Source organism: Lytechinus pictus, chromosome 6 (assembly GCF_037042905.1).
Source record: "Lytechinus pictus isolate F3 Inbred chromosome 6, Lp3.0, whole genome shotgun sequence".
In the NCBI taxonomy this organism is placed as follows: Eukaryota; Metazoa; Echinodermata; class Echinoidea; order Temnopleuroida; family Toxopneustidae; genus Lytechinus; species Lytechinus pictus.
In genome coordinates, this window is record NC_087250.1 from 19,853,469 (window position 1) to 19,870,346 (window position 16,878).

Sequence of the window (16,878 nt, forward strand, 5' to 3'; positions counted from 1 at the left end):
ATTTCGAACAATAAAATATGGATTTTCTTTATTCTATGTAACTATCGATTCCAACTTAATTACTCCAGAATGTCAGTGTCAAGGCAAAACATTAAACAAATAGAAATGATATAATTCTGGATGATCGAATAAATAAATAAATAAATAAATAACATAAGTGAATATTAAACAAAATCGTTTATGCAAAATTTATTATAATTTTATACAAAGTTTATACAAAATCTGAATAAAAAGAAAAATTATAACTGATAATAATAACATTGATTACACCCAAACCATAGATGCTCAAAAGAACCGATTGATGATCAGTAATGGATAGACAAATACACTCTGTCTATGGGCTAACATTTGCTTTCATATATATTTTTTAAAGTACATATTCTCTACAGCAACCAATTACAAAACGGAATTCAATGCGTTGCATGCAACATCTCTAAGACCAAGGATCAACCCTCCCTTCCCTTTATCTGTTTATCATTCTTAGTGCAGACCCTTCACATCATCCTAATTGATTAAAGGTCAAGTCCATCCCAGAAAAATGCTGACTAGCATAGTGCTGAAAATTTCATCAAAATCGGATGTAAAATAAGAAAGTTATGACATTTTAAAGTTTCGCTTATTTTTCACAAAACAATGATATGCACAACTGGGTGAGTCAGTTGATGATCTCCATCACTCACTATTTCTCTTGTTTTTATTGTTTGAATTATACAATATTTCATTTTTTAGAGATTCGACAATAAGGACCAACTTGACTGAATCATATAAACAATGCTAATTCCACCTGTTCAGGGAGGAATTAATCATTGTATCACTTTACAATGAGGAGAAAATTAGAATATTTCAAATAATAGAATACAAAAGAAATAGTGAGTGGATGATGTCATCAGTCTCCTCATTTGCATACCAGCCAGGATGTTTTGTGAAATTAAGCGAAATTTTAAAATGTCATAACTTTCTTATTTTACATCCGATTTTGATGACATTTTCAGTGTTATGCATGTTTGATTTTTCTCTTTTTATTCAAATCAACTATTGTTGTGCTGGACTTTTTCGTTAAGCACTAAACTGCTGCAAGAAATTAAAGACCCACCGTTATCTTCTGTATGAATATTTCTTTATATCTATCTATCTATCTATCTCCATCACATCCATAATCATTCGTTGTTACGATTTTATTTCATTTTATTTCATTCATTCATTCATGTACAAACGGTATACCAAATGTTTGCTAAACAGTCCACCCCATTGATGTTTTAAAAATAATATTTCTAATAAGTCACTTAATTGAGTGGGTGGGACATCCATTGATAAATGAGTTTCCCGCCTTCCTTATGACATGGAAGGAGCATGCAGACAATGAACAATTTTAATTAGTGAGTTGATCTTAATCAAATAATGTACACTCGACATTCTGCATTCTTTATATGATGTATAGCGTCATAATGCTCATACCACACGTCACCGGAGTAAATAATTACATCATAATAGTTAATAATTACAGAGCTGAATAAAAGGGACTCAAATACTCTATCAACGTACGGATTTAATGTGTTAGTCATTAACCCTGCAAAATGATGACTGTTTGGGCGAATGCAGAGTTTCGTTATCAAATTCGAATCACTCCGCTGTTAGCACGCAACCAAACCACATCATTCATTTCGTCCATCCTCGCTTAGTTTGATCCATAAAACTGCAATCATGGTAAGTTGAATGAGATTTAATATATTTTTATTAGTCATTGTGAATTTGATGACAGAAACTTTCAAAACTATCTGCATCATAACGGGTCATTTCTAAAATTTAGACTTTTCAATATTGTATTTGTTGTTTGGAAAAATTATTGTATGGTCGAATTTTGCAGATTTCGCCTGGCCTGTGTGGCGTTCCAACTAAAAACTTAGTGAAATATTGGGCATGAAGATGCCTGGCATATTATTTTGTCACATAACAGCATAATGAGGAAAATTTATCAAAAGTTTTTCGGAAAATACGAGCGAGCAAAATTTTCTGACTGTTTACTACAAAAATCTTTTTAGATAGATTTTGACACTAAATATTGGGAAATTAATGTACATTTTACTCTTCCCTCTCCATTTTCTTTCTTGTCTTGATCGTGAAAACTTTTTTTACGGGGGGGGGGGGGGGGCTGACCCCGAGCTGCACTCATCACCACTGATCAGTTAATCGATGATCTGCAACTTTTTGAGGGGACAAGGTGATCTGAAATATGGCCTCATATTTTCAATTATAAGAGGGTTAAACATGGAAAACATGGAGTTACGCACTGCAAAAACTCCGGTGTTGATATATAACACCAACCCGGAATCTATATCGTTTCCTGATAAGTGTTAAACAACATCAGTTTCGTTTTGGTCTAACACCAGAAAGGTGTTTATACAACACCAATTAGTAAGACAGCATCGGTTTGATTCCAAACTGGTGCTGTTTCAACACTTCCCTGGTGTGGACATAAATACATTCCGGGCTGGTGTTAAATCAACACCGAAGTTTTTGCAGTGCACGACTTGGACCGTCTCTTTTAAACCTCATTAGCCCTATTCTTTTTATATATTTTTTTTTGGGGGGGTGGGGGTCTCCACCGGACTGGGTCACCCCTTAACACTAATGAGGTTCTCTATAAATTCGCCGATATTAAAATATCGCTATTCAAACATGCAGCTTCCTTATATCAAGAAGGGCGGCTCTTCATAAGGCTGAAAGTTTCGTTTTTCATCCGAGTGCCCATTTATCACAAAATTAATAACCAGCTCTTTTCAGACATTGCAGTCACGATCGATGATCAATGATGTCGCTTCAACAAAGTGAAGAATGGAATCCAGAATCGAAACTCATTTTAAACTTTGTTCATATATTTATACTGCTTTGACGAAAGAAAAGCTCAAGCGCCTTTATTTGCACCGCTTCTTTCATTTATTTCTTTATTTCTTCCATAATATGATTACATTTCTTTACTCGATTTTTTTACAAGTAAAATATACCATTTTAGTGTTTACAAGGAACAATCAAAGTAAAAAAAATATGGGGCTATTTCTTCAATAGCATTTGAGGGTAATGGAGGGGGCTGCAAAAATTAAAACTAGACTAATAACGCACTTCCTTTTTCATCATTACTTTTCTCAAATTATGATTAAACGATCGTCCTCAAGCCCATGCAAAGTAAGCCATACGCGGAATGAATTCGGGGTCGGGTGAAAAAAAGAGAAAATAATGGGGCTATTATTTTCTTCAATAGCATATAGGGGTTAATTCAAGGGGGTTTGCAAAAATCCGAGAAAAAAAAACTAGACTAAAAAGGCACCTTTTTTCATCATTACTTTTCTCAAATGAAACCACGTATACGCGAAATATATTCCGTGTCGAGGGGATTAATTTTAAACACGTTAAATAAAGGGTTGGCGAAATAAGGTTGGTTGTTGCACGGGACCCTCCCATTGCACACCCTTCCCCCATTCGATGCCATTATCTCGCACGCACCTTGTAATACTATTTGTCTTTGTGATAGATGTACGTACCAGACGATGATTAAAGAAATTAATCCTTAAGTGTCTGTTAATTATTCACCAACCCCACCTCCAGATGTACATGTGTGGTGAACACGTGATGATAAGATGTCTAACCACGCTACCAATTTATTATAGAAATGAAAATAATTATGACCCGATTTTTGTCGAGACTATGTCGTGTGTGTGTATGGGGGGCACCCTTCTGTCTATATACTACCAAATTAAAAAAAATATATATATATTTACAGAAAGCAAAACTGCAAGCACATAATTTGTGTAATCATTATAAGTTTTAAATGCCTTTTATATATATATATATATATATATATATATATATATATATATATATATATATATATATATATATCCTTAGATGTGTAGATGCCGATGATTGTGCAAAGTGCTCAATGCTGTATAAAGCAGAGCATATATTCAATATATTTAAAAAGATTTTGTATTAAAATTTTGCTCGCTCGTTTTTTCCCAGAAACTTTTGATAAATTTTTCCTCATTATCCTGAGGCTGTTATATATATATATATAAATATATATACATACATATATTGTATTACAACATTTTTATTTTATTTTATTTTTAGGAAGAACACTCTTGTTTTAATTTATATCAAGAAATTGAAGAAAATGTACAAAAATGGAATGCTATTTTGGATCAGTATACTTATCACTTATATATCTATCTATCTATATATTTATCTATCTCTATATATATATTTCATGTCTGTCTACATGTTATATCTTTCCCTTTATTATTTTCAATCTATTCGAACACGTTTAACTTCAAAATTTCCTTTCGAATCGTCAAATGAGTGAAGAATGCGTGCAGATGAATCATCCGTCAGTTTATAAAATATTGAACCAAATATAAGGGCGGCATAGGGGACACTCTAAAAAATATTGGGTTAAAATGATCCATAAGGGTAACATTCGGGCATTTCTTTTGGGTATTTTTTTATTTATCCAGTGTGATGAAAATCTTGCCCATTCTAAAGTAATTGCTGCTTATTTTTCAACCTTATACTGGACAATTTGCTTCCCGCATTGTGTAAAATACTGCCCCAAATTGGTTGGACACATAATTATCCTCGTGGTGGTTAAAATTTTACCCAATCCTTTTGAACAGTGTATTACATTTCAAGTAGTGAAACATAAAAGAAGGAGGGGAAAAACGAGGCAGAAATGGGGCAAAAGAAGGAAATGTAAAGTATAAAAATGAGAGGGATTACCTCTGTTGTGCAACTGAGAAAATACATATACATTTAAGTATTTGTCTCCCATCTAAATGCTCTAGCATCACCCCTGCTGATATGTAAAACGATTAAACATTGAGATCAGTTGCGTAACGAACCAATATTTTGAAGGAGTCAGCCATGGCATCGGGTGAAAATATTTCGACATCTTTATTACAAAAATCCATTGTGTTAGATTTTGACATTTTAAGAAAATAATAGAATACTTCTCTTTTCTCTCTCTCTTTCATTTTCTCACCTTTTTTTCTTGGTCGTGAGTTTTTTTTTTTTTTTTTTTTTTTGGGGGGGGGGGGGGAAGGCAAGCTCCCCAAAGCCCCCACCTGTGTGCGACTGATTAGGATCTTGGGGAGATTTGGCGTAGGCTGCTAATGGCTCCCATGAGCAAATATGGTTATGATTACTGGCGGAGGTAATTGGACAACCACGGTTGATAAATCACTCCATTAGCACGCATTCTCTGCCCAGCTCTCTGTAAGGAGAGAAAAAAGTAAAATATATTGCAAATCAATTTCACTAAAAACAATAATTTCTTAATCAATCTACTACATCCATATACATTTCATTGCTCATTACCTTTCTTGATGGTTTATTATAGCGACATGATCAAAATAATCTTACGTACATTATATCTGGGCCTTAGGCTAAAATAAATTCTTATTTCTATTTTCTCCTTTTTTAGGTTCTTGAGAAGCTTACTGACGAACAAATGGCACGTGAGTGGATTTTTATTGTTTCAAAATTGTGTATTATCTCGAAATATAAATTATATTGACACCGACCTGTCGGTTTCAGTAGCCTTTAACTGTTATTGCCTATTTGTTTTTGTAACAAGTTTTATGAAATTGACACCAATTTAAAATCAAACTAATGTTGTTTTAACATTTATTCGGTGTTTGACTTAAATTTGATATTAGACTTCTTTTTCTCTCTAACATCTTTAACGAAAGTAAACATTTCTTGAATTGAATTCGATATACTTGTATTTTTTCTCTTTATTATGAAATAAACGGGTTTTTTTAATTGCATATGTTACTTTTTTTCTCTTTTTAACGAAATGATTTTCTTATTCAATTGGATATGCTTTTTCTCTTTGTAATGACAATAAATGTTAACTGAAATTAGGTATGTGTTTTTCTCTTTGTAACGAATTGAGCAGTAACTGTGAATTTCTCTCTGTATCGAAAAAAAAATCATTTTCTTGAAAAGGATATGTGATTTCTCTCTCTAACAAAAATAAATATTTTTTTGAGTTCGATATGTATTTTCTCTTTGAACCGAAAAGAAACATTTTTAAATCAAATCTTGGTTTTCCCTCCCTAGGCTTCAAGGAAGCTTTTGCCGTGTTTGATAAGAACGGAGATGGAACCATAACATGTGCAGAGTTGGGCGAGGCATTGAAATCAGCTGGCTGGACCGTACCTGATGAAGAAATCAAGGAATTAATCAAACAAGTTGATTTAGATGGTAAGAATATATAATTCGAGGAAAAACACATATATATATATAATATAGTGCTGAATACGTTATTGGGGATGAATAGATTGTGACGCTAATATTGATTGAGGCCAGGGGCGTAATGTGCCAAAAATTTGAGAGGGGTAGATATGGCGTACCGGGCAAAATCTGCGAGAGAGCGAAGGGAGCCAGCCGAAATTTTGACATTTTTATTACAAATGTCACATTTTGTAATAATATTCAGAAAATAATATCATATTTCACCCTTCTCTGTTTCAATTATTTCCCTTTCTCTTTTTTTTTGGTCGTGTGTTTTTTTTTTTTTGGGGGGGAGGGGGAGCGACCCAAGCCCCTATTTGTACGCCACTGATTAAGACAGTATAGTGCAAAGCTTTATATTAATTAATTGCTTAATTTATTGTAGAGTGCTTATAATTTTTTGTAGAGAATTTTAGGAACTACATAAGGATATATAATGATAATTATCATTATTTCTTCATTTTGAGTTTTAACCCCAAGCTCCAAATACCAATAATCGGTATTTTGAGGCAAATGGCCTGTATTTACCATATTGTTGAACATTGAATTTTGTGAAGGTCAGCTCACATGTACATAAAGTGGCTAATGAGGACATGCCTAATGTAAATAAACCTATAGGATTCATGTATGTATATACATGAATATTCTTGCCTATAGAATAATACAAACACCCAAGCAAAGACAGAACGGAGTTCAATAACATGGCCTCTTAAACCAGTATACAATATGTTGCGTGACATGAGGGTAGGCAGATTTAACCATACGGTACCATACGGTATCGTAGTCTTCTCATACACTTCTAAAATATCACATTTCATTATCTAGTTTCTCAGCATTTTATAGTACAGTACAAGCTATATGGAGGGAAGATGTTTTTTAAGACAATAGAAATGTGTGTATGACTTTTGTGCCCAAATATTAAAAACAAATTGTCCACTTTTGATAACTTATACACTTGTCAATTAGTATATTCGACGTTGATAACATAAATTCTTTGTATAATCTAAATTCGCACCTGCACCATCTTCTTTCTTATTTTTAGACATCTCCTCTTTTGACGTTTTAATTTGAAGCTCGAAATTAAATTAAGCCTGGCTTTTATAAATATATATATATTGTAAATCACAATTCGAACATTATTCATATCGGCATTCACTGGTATATCGTTTACGAATTGATATTTAAAAAAAAGAAATGTTTTCAGGCTTGCCCCATCGCCTGAGGAAATTGAGGATTGAGACTTTCATTCCCCCGATCTAAAAATCATTTATGACCAACAATCGTGGCCAAGATCGAAAAAAATATACCTATATCATATTTAAAACAAGACACGATTATGGCTTCGTCGTAAATAACGTCATTCGTTGGGTAGGCCCATAGTAGTTCATGAAATTACTTCTTTTTTTCGTTGCAAGAATGAAAGAATATGTTTGTCCTTAAATAATCATCCAGTTGGACGGATGAGTTGGACATTTAAGACCTTTTTGATTACTTCATTAAGGTATTTTCGTAGACGCTCTCTGGAACGTTTAGAATCTATTGAAAATGCTCGTCAAATCCCATGAAAATAATTAGAGGACATTGTCGAAAGTTCGTGGACCGGGACAGAACATCGTCGTAAGATTCGGAACGGACGGGAAATCCGATTTTGGAACAAATCGCATTTTACTCATTTTCTTAAAATGTGAATGGAACATAATAATCATTTGATTTGAGGTTAAAATTAATTGAAAGAATACTAATATATCAATTTTGAAAGATTGCAAGCCTTTATTTTTGGAGTAAAGTCCACATTAGTTTCAAATCGTAGCCAATCGTAAGACTGCTATGACGTCATTACTACTAGATATTAAATTTGCTTTTATTCTATGAAGGATGATAGCATAGTCACAGGTTTGAATATATGTATTCGTAAGATGATTTAGAACATTACACAGTAAGATATTCCAAGTCTCAATATTATCATCAAATTCTACTACATTTTATTCTGAAATTGGGTCGCAGACCAATCGTAAGGTGTGCGGTCGCCTTAATGGTTTCGAAAATGCCCTAATAACACAATGATGTCCTTTCTTCGTCAAAGGAAATGGATCAGTCAGCTTCGATGAGTTCGTGAAAGTGGTCGTCCAGGCTCTTCAGAGGTTAGAGGCCGAGGTTCGAGCTGCATTCCAGGCTATGGATAAGGATGGCAGCGGTTCACTGAGGTAACAGAAAAAAAAATTGTTGAAGGACACCATACCAATAATGATACTTTTTCTAAGAAAAAAATATTTCAGCTTGTACAATTACGAAAATTGCTTTAAAGAAGAAAATCGAGAAAAAAATAAATGCTTTTTTCAATTTTCATTTGTTTATTATTTTGTCTACTTTTTCTCATCATATTTTTTCAATTAATTTCTTTGAATTGTGTATAATGTATCTTCTTAAAAATGTATATTTCAGATCCTTTAGTATTTTTTCCATTCAGTCAATCAATCATTAATCAATTAATAAAAGAATCAATTCATCAAACAATTGATAGCAAATTGACACATATTCTATCATTTCATTAATTCATAAACATACAATGAATTCAATCAATTCAATCTATAAACATAATAGTGCAGTCAATGATTTTTCTTCAATGAGGCATCCAACCAATCAGTACACAATGTGTTCGATCTATTAATCAACCAATCAATTGATACAAATATTTGTTAAGCATTCAATCAATCAACAAGCATATATTGCAAACAATTAATATATTTTCTTTCCAATCATGATCAGGCATTCAATGAAAGCACATATTGTTAAATCAATCAATCAATCAATCAATCAATCAATCAATCAATCAATCAACCAAACAACAAATTAATCAGATAATTAATCTTTTAATCAAAAAGTCAATCTGTCAGTCAGTAGTATTGATTAATTGTAATCAATCAAACATCTAACCATTCAATCAACAAATCAATCAATATTAATCAACCAACCGACTAACCAACCAATCAATCAATCAATTAATCAATAAATCAAACATCTAACCAATCAATCAATCAACAAATCAAACTACCAACCAATTAATCAACCAATCAATCGATCAACAAATCAAACAACAAATCAATCAATCAATCAACCAATAAATCAATCAACCAATCAATCAATCAACCAATCAATCAATCAACCAATCAATCAATCAATCAATCAACCAATCAATCAACCAACCAACCAATCAATCAATCAACAAATCAAACTACCAATCAATCAATCAATCAATCAATCAATCAATCAATCAATCAAGCACCAAATCAAACAACCAACCAATCAATCAATTAATCAATCAATCAATCAATAAATCCATTTAATCAATCAGTCAGTCAGTCAATAAACCAATCAATCATCCAATCAACCGACCAGTCAGTCATTCAATCAATCAATCAACCAACCACTCTAACCAACCATTCATTAACCAGTCAATCAATCAATATTATCAATCTAGCAATCAACTAATCTAGCAATCAATTAACCAATCAATCAATCAATCAATCAATCAAACAACCACTCAGCCAAACGGCTAATCATTCTATCAACCAACCAATAAACCAATCAATCAGTCAATCAATTAACCAATCAACTACCCAGTAATTTCTATCTTAAATTTGATTGCTAGCCATGATGAGGTCAAACAGGTCTTTGCTGACTTCGGTGAGAAGCTGAGTGACAAGGATGTCGATGCATTGATCAAGGAAGCTGACAAAGATGGTGACGGAACAGTAAATTATGATGGTGAGTCTTTCTTTACACCCTAACAGATAAGGGATTGGTCAAAATAATCAACGTATTGCTGAATGAATATCATGTGTCCGACTCCGACCTGCAAAAATGGTCAGAATCAATCGATTTATTTTCTTTTTGAAATACTACATGGGAATCATGATGTATATGTATATTCAGGGTTTCCTTTTATGCAGTCATCAAAGACACATGCAGGTAACAATGTTGGGACCTCAAAATCTCACAGTTTTACAAAAAATCCATTCAACGTTTTAAATTCATTTTAGTATGAGTCAATTAAGTTTGATAACAGATATGACAGGAGCTTGCTAACTAGAACAACCTTAAACAAAATTCCCAAAGTGAAACGGTGTTATGGCATCCTGCTTATTCATCTTCTCAGATCCTGAATGTGTAATGTTTGGAGAAATGTATGTTCCCAATGATAATTTAAAAGATTCTGTCATAAACTTCTTCATGAATAAAATAGATTTTTTATAAATAGTATTCTTCACGCACATCTATCTTTTATCGTAAAATTTGAGTACAGAGATAACAGATTCAAAGAGATTGATAACAATAGTATAAGACCACAATTGATAACAACAATAGTAAAAGAAAATTATCATTCCATTGATAATAAAAAAGAAAAACACAATTAATTTCTTTATCATTGAATAGGCATTTGTATCATTATTCAAAATGAATTGACAGTTAACGTTATATTAATTCTTCTTCTTCTTCTCAAATCTAATTATTCTTTTAACAGAATTCGTTGCGATGCTGTTGAAGTAAACTCAGCCCGATCAACTATCATCATCTTCATAATGTGGCGATATTGTCTTCATTCCAGTGTAATACATTTTCTATTTTGATACATCTTAAGTTATTATTTAGAAGTAAATACAGTGAATATTAAAACAAACATGCCCGGTGCGTATACGCCAACCCATTCAGTTACGTCATCGGCCATTCACCATGTTCACTGAGCTCGATCGTCATCCTCGGGCCGAGAGTCTGGCCAATCAGCGTTACGATTCTGGGGTACTCGTGCTATTCCGTTTACTTCTGTTTTTAGTTAATACACAGCACTTGGAGCTTACTCGTTGTTTTTTTCTAAATAGGAATTAGTAAATGAAACCATATTGTCCTGTGATAGTGATGATATTGAAAAGTGCAGACAGTCGGACATCCATTCGACCATCTTTTTAATACATCTACACTGTTAATAAAAATAATATAAACGACGCTGTTTACTACGTGAATCGCATAGTAGTTTAAACAATTTTAACAAGTGTTTAAAATCTTAAACAACAAATTCAAATATTTAATTATCAATGATGTAAGCATGGTTGTTTAAGATTTTAAACACTTGTTTAAACTGTTTAAACAACTAATGTGCGATTCACATCGTGAACAGAGTTGTTTAAATTATTTTAACAGTGATAAATACTGTCCAGGGCAAGTTCACCGACCATCAATTATTTTGCAGCTCAAACTAAAACACTATCCTCTCGCCAGCCTGCTCACTGACGAAATGGCCATGCGGCCCATTTACTGAAAATAAAATCCGTCGATTACCTTTTCGTGGTCACCATCTTAAAGCTTTAAGGTAACTTGTGTGGGCAAACTCTACATATCAAATCAAATATTGTTTTAACTCTGTGATCTCTAACCTAATTTTCATTGTTGAATTCCATTCAAGGAAAGAATATATAGATTTGTGGCCTTTGTGAATACAATTAATGTCTGTGAAAATGTGAATAAATGATAAAGATAAGGTAATTGTGTGACTACTGTTTCATTCTGTGCAGTTTGAAATTCCCTTTACACATGGGTTTTACCGCCTGAACACGTGTGGTTACTCTATATCCAAATGTGCATACCCAATTCTCCACAACATCATGGTAATGATTTAACCATTATGGATTAAGGAAATTTGCAGCCACCCCTATTTTTCCCAAAGTTAGTAGAATTGGTCTTAATTGAAAATACAAAACAATGTTTTTTCATTGATAAAGCCCCTCCCCCCCCCCCCGTGTTCCTAGTATTTCATCCTTTAAAATAATAAACTAGTGGTGGTATTAATTAGCAAATGCAATGTAAAAGATCTGTATTAGCTCACATTAACAAAATAAAATCAATTTTTTGTGCAATTAATCAAGCACAGATTTGCCCACGAATAATTAAATCTCTTTTCCCAATTATATCAAAAGCTTAAACACTTTGACCACGAATGAATGCATGTATGAGAACAAGACTTATTTTAAAAATCGCGTACATCATACTCTCGATAATAAAAAGAAATGCACCATTTTTACGCCAAAAAAGAACGTTAATTTTAATGCAAAAATGAAAATTCGTAGAAACACGTACCTTTGAAAGTAACAACACCAGACTCTCAGGCCCGTATTCTGAAGTCGGGTTTAACTTAGACCATGGTCTAACTCTGTGTTAAAATGTTGGGAAGCCAAATGTTTCAAAATTTTGTTTACAGTAAATGCTTCTCATGTTTACTGCATGTGCTCTTTACTAATTCTTTCATGGTGAAGACAACTGTCATACTTATCCTTCCCAGGCAGTTAATAATGTTTTGGGAGTCAAATGAGCTGATACATTGAACCTCTACTGTTATAGATTTATGTAACAACTGGCTTTCCATAGTTAAACCACAACTTAAAACCAGAGTTTAAATTAAACCCGACTTTAGAATACGGGCCTCAATATCTCATAGGGTTAGAGTAAGGACGGCAATAGAGCTTTTGGTTCAGAACATTGTAAAGATTCAACGGAGTAATTGTCACCGGAGCCCCGGGCGGGAGAAAATGTCATATGGGACCCAGGGCCTTCGGAACGATTTTAATGGGGGTGCTGATGTAAATTTGAAAAGGAAAAAAAAAGAAAAGAGAAAGGTTCTCAATACGAAATGAAGGCGATTTTCTTAAAGAAAAAAATTAAAAAGCCCCCCCCCCAAAAAAAAAAAAGAATGGGGGGGGGGGTTCTTAGGTTACAAAATTGAGGTCATTTCCGTCCGAGAAATTTGAAAAGCAAAAGAAAAAAGTTTTAACCACAATATGTAGGTCATTTTGGTTCCGAGAAATTTTAAAAGCAAAAAAAATTTAAAAAAGTTTTTCACGACAAAATGATGGTCATTTTCATTTATATTTTCCCCTTTTTTCACATCTTCAGTAATTTAAGGGGGTGCTGCTGCCTATGAAGAATTATACACGCAGCACCCCTCTTCCCAGGGACACGATGGAACCCCTCAAATTAACGAAGCTTTGAATAAGATATGACGGGCCTATATGATATTCACCCTCTACATAAGGTTTGGGTATTTACTTGGATAGAGGATTGGTGGAGAGATGTGTGGGTGGGGGTGGGGTATGCGCATGATATGGGCCGAGGGGGGGGGGGGTATGTGAGGATGTGTCATGAGAGAAATGAGGGAAGAGAGAGAGAGAGAGAGAGTGAGAGGGGGGGTATGTGAGGATGTGTATATGTCATGAGAGAAATGAGGGGGGAGAGATAGAGAGGGGGAGAGAGAGTGAGAGGGGGGTATGTGAGGATGTGTATATGTCATGAGAGAAATGAGTGGGGGGGGGAGAGAATGAGAGGGGGGTATGTGAGGATGTGTATATGTCATGAGAGAAATGAGGGGGAGAGAGAGAGAGTGAGAGGGGGGTATGTGAGGATGTGTATATGTCATGAGAGAAATGAGGGGGGAGAGATAGAGAGGGGGAGAGAGAGTGAGAGGGGGGTATGTGAGGATGTGTATATGTCATGAGAGAAATGAGGGGGGAGAGATAGAGAGGGGGAGAGAGAGTGAGAGGGGGGTATGTGAGGATGTGTATATGTCATGAGAGAAATGAGGGGAGAGAGAGGGAGAGGGGGAGAGAGAGTGAGAGGGGGGTATGTGAGGATGTGTATATGTCATGAGAGAAATGAGGGGGGAGAGATAGAGAGGGGGAGAGAGAGTGAGAGGGGGGTATGTGAGGATGTGTATATGTCATGAGAGAAATGAGGGGAGAGAGAGGGAGAGGGGGAGAGAGAGTGAGAGGGGGGTATGTGAGGATGTGTATATGTCATGAGAGAAATGAGGGGAGAGAGAGGGAGAGGGGGAGAGAGAGTGAGAGGGGGGTATGTGAGGATGTGTATATGTCATGAGAGAAATGAGTGGGGGGGGGGAGAGAATGAGAGGGGGGTATGTGAGGATGTGTATATGTCATGAGAGAAATGAGGGGGGAGAGATAGAGAGGGGGAGAGAGAGTGAGAGGGGGGTATGTGAGGATGTGTATATGTCATGAGAGAAATGAGTGGGGGGGGGGGGGAGAGAATGAGAGGGGGGTATGTGAGGATGTGTATATGTCATGAGAGAAATGAGGGGGAGAGAGAGAGAGTGAGAGGGGGGTATGTGAGGATGTGTATATGTCATGAGAGAAATGAGGGGGGAGAGATAGAGAGGGGGAGAGAGAGTGAGAGGGGGGTATGTGAGGATGTGTATATGTCATGAGAGAAATGAGGGGAGAGAGAGGGAGAGGGGGAGAGAGAGTGAGAGGGGGTATGTGAGGATGTGTATATGTCATGAGAGAAATGAGGGGAGAGAGAGGGAGAGGGGGAGAGAGAGTGAGAGGGGGGTATGTGAGGATGTGTATATGTCATGAGAGAAATGAGGGGGGAGAGATAGAGAGGGGGAGAGAGAGTGAGAGGGGGGTATGTGAGGATGTGATGTGATGCGGCCCATTTACTGAAAATAAAATCCGTCGATTACCTTTTCGTGGTCACCATCTTAAAGCTTTAAGGTAACTTGTGTGGGCAAACTCTACATATCAAATCAAATATTGTTTTAACTCTGTGATCTCTAACCTAATTTTCATTGTTGAATTCCATTCAAGGAAAGAATATATAGATTTGTGGCCTTTGTGAATACAATTAATGTCTGTGAAAATGTGAATAAATGATAAAGATAAGGTAATTGTGTGACTACTGTTTCATTCTGTGCAGTTTGAAATTCCCTTTACACATGGGTTTTACCGCCTGAACACGTGTGGTTACTCTATATCCAAATGTGCATACCCAATTCTCCACAACATCATGGTAATGATTTAACCATTATGGATTAAGGAAATTTGCAGCCACCCCTATTTTTCCCAAAGTTAGTAGAATTGGTCTTAATTGAAAATACAAAACAATGTTTTTTCATTGATAAAGCCCCTCCCCCCCCCCCCGTGTTCCTAGTATTTCATCCTTTAAAATAATAAACTAGTGGTGGTATTAATTAGCAAATGCAATGTAAAAGATCTGTATTAGCTCACATTAACAAAATAAAATCAATTTTTTGTGCAATTAATCAAGCACAGATTTGCCCACGAATAATTAAATCTCTTTTCCCAATTATATCAAAAGCTTAAACACTTTGACCACGAATGAATGCATGTATGAGAACAAGACTTATTTTAAAAATCGCGTACATCATACTCTCGATAATAAAAAGAAATGCACCATTTTTACGCCAAAAAAGAACGTTAATTTTAATGCAAAAATGAAAATTCGTAGAAACACGTACCTTTGAAAGTAACAACACCAGACTCTCAGGCCCGTATTCTGAAGTCGGGTTTAACTTAGACCATGGTCTAACTCTGTGTTAAAATGTTGGGAAGCCAAATGTTTCAAAATTTTGTTTACAGTAAATGCTTCTCATGTTTACTGCATGTGCTCTTTACTAATTCTTTCATGGTGAAGACAACTGTCATACTTATCCTTCCCAGGCAGTTAATAATGTTTTGGGAGTCAAATGAGCTGATACATTGAACCTCTACTGTTATAGATTTATGTAACAACTGGCTTTCCATAGTTAAACCACAACTTAAAACCAGAGTTTAAATTAAACCCGACTTTAGAATACGGGCCTCAATATCTCATAGGGTTAGAGTAAGGACGGCAATAGAGCTTTTGGTTCAGAATATTGTAAAGATTCAACGGAGTAATTGTCACCGGAGCCCCGGGCGGGAGAAAATGTCATATGGGACCCAGGGCCTTCGGAACGATTTTAATGGGGGTGCTGATGTAAATTTGAAAAGGAAAAAAAAAGAAAAGAGAAAGGTTCTCAATACGAAATGAAGGCGATTTTCTTAAAGAAAAAAATTAAAAAGCCCCCCCCCCAAAAAAAAAAAAGAATGGGGGGGGGGGGTTCTTAGGTTACAAAATTGAGGTCATTTCCGTCCGAGAAATTTGAAAAGCAAAAGAAAAAAGTTTTAACCACAATATGTAGGTCATTTTGGTTCCGAGAAATTTTAAAAGCAAAAAAAATTTAAAAAAGTTTTTCACGACAAAATGATGGTCATTTTCATTTATATTTTCCCCTTTTTTCACATCTTCAGTAATTTAAGGGGGTGCTGCTGCCTATGAAGAATTATACACGCAGCACCCCTCTTCCCAGGGACACGATGGAACCCCTCAAATTAACGAAGCTTTGAATAAGATATGACGGGCCTATATGATATTCACCCTCTACATAAGGTTTGGGTATTTACTTGGATAGAGGATTGGTGGAGAGATGTGTGGGTGGGGGTGGGGTATGCGCATGATATGGGCCGAGGGGGGGGGGGTATGTGAGGATGTGTCATGAGAGAAATGAGGGAAGAGAGAGAGAGAGAGAGAGTGAGAGGGGGGGTATGTGAGGATGTGTATATGTCATGAGAGAAATGAGGGGGGAGAGATAGAGAGGGGGAGAGAGAGTGAGAGGGGGGTATGTGAGGATGTGTATATGTCATGAGAGAAATGAGTGGGGGGGGGGGGAGAGAATGAGAGGGGGGTATGTGAGGATGTGTATATGTC

The 16,878-nt window shown here is 35.3% G+C and overlaps 1 protein-coding gene across 2 annotated transcripts; it reads left to right on the forward strand.

Annotated features, from left to right (window-relative positions):
* Positions 1 to 1,402: 1,402 nt before the first annotated feature.
* LOC129262853 (calmodulin-like) lies at positions 1,403 to 11,826 on the forward strand. 2 transcript variants are annotated; one of them, XR_010293938.1, is made up of 7 exons: positions 1,541 to 1,704; positions 5,474 to 5,507; positions 6,115 to 6,258; positions 8,372 to 8,492; positions 9,938 to 10,053; positions 10,811 to 11,313; positions 11,403 to 11,826. XR_010293938.1 is itself a non-coding variant. In XM_054900840.2 (6 exons), exons 1-6 carry the CDS (start codon positions 1,702 to 1,704, stop codon positions 10,834 to 10,836), a joined length of 444 nt encoding a protein of 147 aa, XP_054756815.2. In that variant the 5' UTR covers positions 1,403 to 1,701; the 3' UTR covers positions 10,837 to 11,826. The 2 variants fall into 2 exon arrangements, 1 of the variants encoding a protein (XP_054756815.2); XM_054900840.2 differs by having other exon boundaries at positions 1,403 to 1,704; positions 10,811 to 11,826.
* The last annotated feature ends 5,052 nt before the right edge of the window (positions 11,827 to 16,878 follow it).

Excerpts from the sequence above, each read along its gene's own strand:
- LOC129262853 (XM_054900840.2), top strand. Across the intron at positions 8,493-9,937 it reads GATGGCAGCGGTTCACTGAG|CCATGATGAGGTCAAACAGG; the intron begins GTAACAGAAAAA and ends TTTGATTGCTAG. Across the intron at positions 10,054-10,810 it reads CGGAACAGTAAATTATGATG|AATTCGTTGCGATGCTGTTG; the intron begins GTGAGTCTTTCT and ends TTCTTTTAACAG.